Source organism: Triticum urartu, chromosome 7A (assembly GCF_056163025.1).
Source record: "Triticum urartu cultivar PI428250 chromosome 7A, HENAU_Tu73, whole genome shotgun sequence".
Lineage (NCBI taxonomy): Eukaryota > Viridiplantae > Streptophyta > Magnoliopsida > Poales > Poaceae > Triticum > Triticum urartu.
In genome coordinates this window covers 508,965,806-508,969,530 of record NC_141879.1, presented here as the reverse complement: position 1 = coordinate 508,969,530, position 3,725 = coordinate 508,965,806, and the positions used below count along the sequence as shown (strand labels likewise).

At 49.7% G+C, this 3,725-nt stretch overlaps 1 protein-coding gene across 1 annotated transcript; it reads left to right on the top strand.

The window, feature by feature from the left end:
- Nucleotides 1-1,482: 1,482 nt before the first annotated feature.
- LOC125525099 (cytochrome P450 89A9-like) lies at nt 1,483-3,456 on the top strand. The gene is made up of 2 exons (XM_087536841.1): nt 1,483-2,480; nt 2,712-3,456. Exons 1-2 carry the CDS (start codon nt 1,536-1,538, stop codon nt 3,276-3,278), a joined length of 1,512 nt encoding a protein of 503 aa, XP_087392967.1. The 5' UTR covers nt 1,483-1,535; the 3' UTR covers nt 3,279-3,456.
- Nucleotides 3,457-3,725: the final 269 nt, after the last annotated feature.

The window sequence follows — 3,725 nt, the reverse complement described above, 5'->3', positions numbered from 1 at the left end:
CAGTCCAGATGCCACAGTACGCGTACGGTGTTCATTTGCCATGTGATATGCAATGCAGAATCTACCAGGCCATCCACACGCGTACCATCTTATTTCATGTGGCTACTATGTTGTGAAAGGTACTGTATCTCAAGCATTGAGACGACACTTTGGATTAAACGTTGTCCAACAAGGAACGATACCGTATAGCGATTTGCCAAAACGAAAACCAAAAAAACCTACTGCTTCCATCTGGGTTGAACCAATGGCTTAACAACAGAGGATACCGAGCAAAATGAGTAAATCTACACTCTAAAATATGTCTACATATACATTCGTATGTTGTAGTTCATTTGAAATGTCTAAAAAACTTATATTTAGGAACGAAGGAAGTAATAATTACGCATGGTTGTCGATCATGAAGAGGCGCGTACGCACGTGAGGCACGGTTTCGGCCGTCGCCACCGGACGCCCAGATGGATTTCTCCCCTTCGCCTCGTGATCGCCAGAACTAGTCAAACTACGACGGAAGAAGGACGGCCAGCGAGCATGAGCCCTGCAATCACTACAATTTTAGCCAGAGACACCCTATGAACGATTCAACAAGTTGATTCTAGTTAAGGTACTGTGCCCTAATGATTTTGCTTTTCCTATGATAATTAATACAAATTATAAATGATAATCAATATCCCCTCTTCATTATTTCACATGGCATTGATAATTGATTGGGCATGGTTTATCGTAGATTTTAGAGGCTTTGTCATTGAAATCAATGTGATAGTTAATAAGAAGTTTGTCAAGATAATTGATTGGATCTCGGCTGTTCTTTTCAATGTCCTATGGAAAACTGAGATGCAAGCAGTAGTCCAGAAAAGAAACTAGTCCACGATTATGCTTAATCTATTTTTCTATAAATAAAATGGATTTGATAAAATTTCCAATTCCGCATCCTAGTGAGTAAAATAATTTCATTGGATGTTGAAGACAAGATTAAATATTGGGATCAACGGGAAGCCGGAAAAACCTACTAAACCGATCCCAAAGGCAACGCTCTAAAGAAGCCCCGAGCTCCAATTTCGCCCCGGCCCCTAAAATCCTAGGATCGGCCCTGCTGCCGTGTCGACCGGAGGATGCCTCTACAGTGAACGTACATATCGTGCGTCCTCACAGCTTTTTGGGGACATTAAAGACTAGTCAAAGTTGATACGCAGCGGTGGTCATTTGCCATGGGATATGCAATGCAAAATCTTCCACGCCATCCACACACGTGCCATCTTATTTCATGTGGCTACTATGTTGTGAAAGGTACTGTCTCAACCATTGAGACGACACTTATGGACTAAACGTTATCCAACAAGCAACGATACCTTATAGCGATTTGCCAAAACGAAAACGAAAAAAACCTACTGCTTACATTTTGGTCGAATCAATGGCTTAACAACAGAGGATACGGATGTGCCGTTGTGATCTAAGCATTCCTTTGGCCGCCCAGCAGATGGAGCTGCATCACTATAAAATCTACCCCGATACCGCTCTCATCGACCATTGCCGACGCAATGCTCCTACTGCTGTGCATCGTGGTCCTTCCGGCCGTGCTCCTCCTCGTTCAATCCTCCAAGCAGCGCAGGAAATGCCACATCGGCGGCAGTCCGCTCCCTCCCGGGCCACCATGGCCACGGCTCCCACTTCTCGGGAACCTCCTGTACCGCTGCCCCACAACCGCCTCCCTCGTCGATGCGCTTCGGCGCCTCCACGCGGACTACGGCCCCGTCGTCACCCTCTGGGCAGGCAGCAAGCCGGCCATCTTCATCGCCGGCCGTGACGCCGCGCACCGTACCCTCGCCCGCGCAGGGGCCACCTTCGCGCACCGTCCGCCGTCGTGGTCCTTCGGGCTTAACGGCCACGGCATCAACAGCGCCCAGTACGGCGGCCGCTGGAGCCTCCTCCGGCGCAACCTCAGCTCGCACCTTGCAGGGGCGTCTCTCGCTGGCGCGCTACAGTCTTCTCTCGGCAGGCTTGTTTCGAGCTTCGAGCGTGCGGCCGCTGCGGCCGAGAACCACGTCGTGGTGCCATCAGAAATACTCCGACACGCCGTGTTCTCCTTCTTCGCCTCGCTTTGCTTCGGCGAGGGAGTGGCGGAGGACGTGCTCAGGCAGCTGCGAGGAGTCCACGCCGAGATCCTGTCCCTTGTCGTTGAGCTCGGCGCGTTCCACCTCATGCCCGCGCTCCTGGAGGTCGCGTGCTACTTCCCTAAGTGCCGGAAGCTATCGAACGCCAAGAAGAGGCACCATGCCACTGTCATGGCTCTCATCAGTGCTCGCGGACAGTGGAACAGAGGTGGGGTCGGCCCAGGGCGACGCCGGTGCTACGTCGACACGCTCCTGGAGCTAAGGCTCCGAGACGAGGAGATGGTGAGCCTGTGCTGGGAGTTCATGAACGCTGCGTCCAAGACCACTTCCACGGCGCTCGAGTGGATCATGGCACGTTTTGTGCTCCACCAGGTATACATAGCAATAACAAGAACGTCGTATCAGCTCATAGCAGTATTCCCTTCGTCCAAAAAAAACTTATCCTAAGCTTGTCCCTTAAATGGATGTATCTATCACTAATTTAATGCTAGATACATCCATTTGAAGGATAAGCTTTTTCGGATGAAGGGAGTATTAACTATTAAGTACTAGGAATTTCACTGTCATACCCACAAAGTTGATACGACATGCAACTTTTGCCAGGATGTACAACGAAAGTTACGGCAGGACATCGCTAGGAAAGGGGAAGGCGATGAAAACTGCAGGGCAAATGACGAGCGACGGAGCCCGTTCCTGGAGGCCGTGGTGCTCGAAGCGCTGCGTCGCCACCCCCCGGCGCACTACCTGCTGGCGCACACGACGGACAAGGACGTCTACCTCGACGGCTACGTGATACCCAAGGGCTCCGTCGTCAACTACGGCGTGGCTGATGTCGGACGCGACGCGACGTCGTGGACGAACCCCGACGAGTTCTTGCCTGAACGGTTCTTGGAGGGCGGAGAAGGATACGGCGTTTCTGTCACCGCCGGCGGCGGGAGCGGCGAGGAGTCCATGAAGATGATGCCTTTCGGCAGCGGGCGGAGGGCGTGCCCTGGCGCCGCTGTCGCTCTGACGGTGCTGAAATCCTTCGTCGAGAAGCTGGTCACGAGGTTCGAGTGGACGCCGGTTGGAGCAGTGGACATGGAAGAGAAACCGGGGCTTGTCACCGAGATGAGGACGCCGTTACGCACTTGTTTGGTCGTGAGGTCGCAAGCACAGCTCACAAACTGATAGCGTAGTAGGGCATCGATCAACAGCTTGGAAAAAAATGGTCAGCTTGGTAAGCTATTTCGCGCAACAACAAAAAACTATCAAACAAAAGGGAAATCATATTCCTACATAAATAAAATTATATAAAAACTCTATATAGTATAGTACAGTAGTTTATATGGATCGCAGCTAGCATGTAAAGTTCTTGTAAAATTTATTAGTATGATGATTGCTAAAAAGCACATGATATGTTAAAAACAACATGATTTTATGAAACATTGTTAATTCTTAGACGTCCGAGAACAATATTAATATTATTCTATGACAACCGAATTCTATCATAGTTTTAGATAGTGGGCTGTGCCAAATAACAACGGTCCTCCCAAATCAACTATAGCGGGACTATAGCGAGGCTATAGCCAACTATTTTCACAACTTCACCAAATATACATGTTACTAGTCTAAATT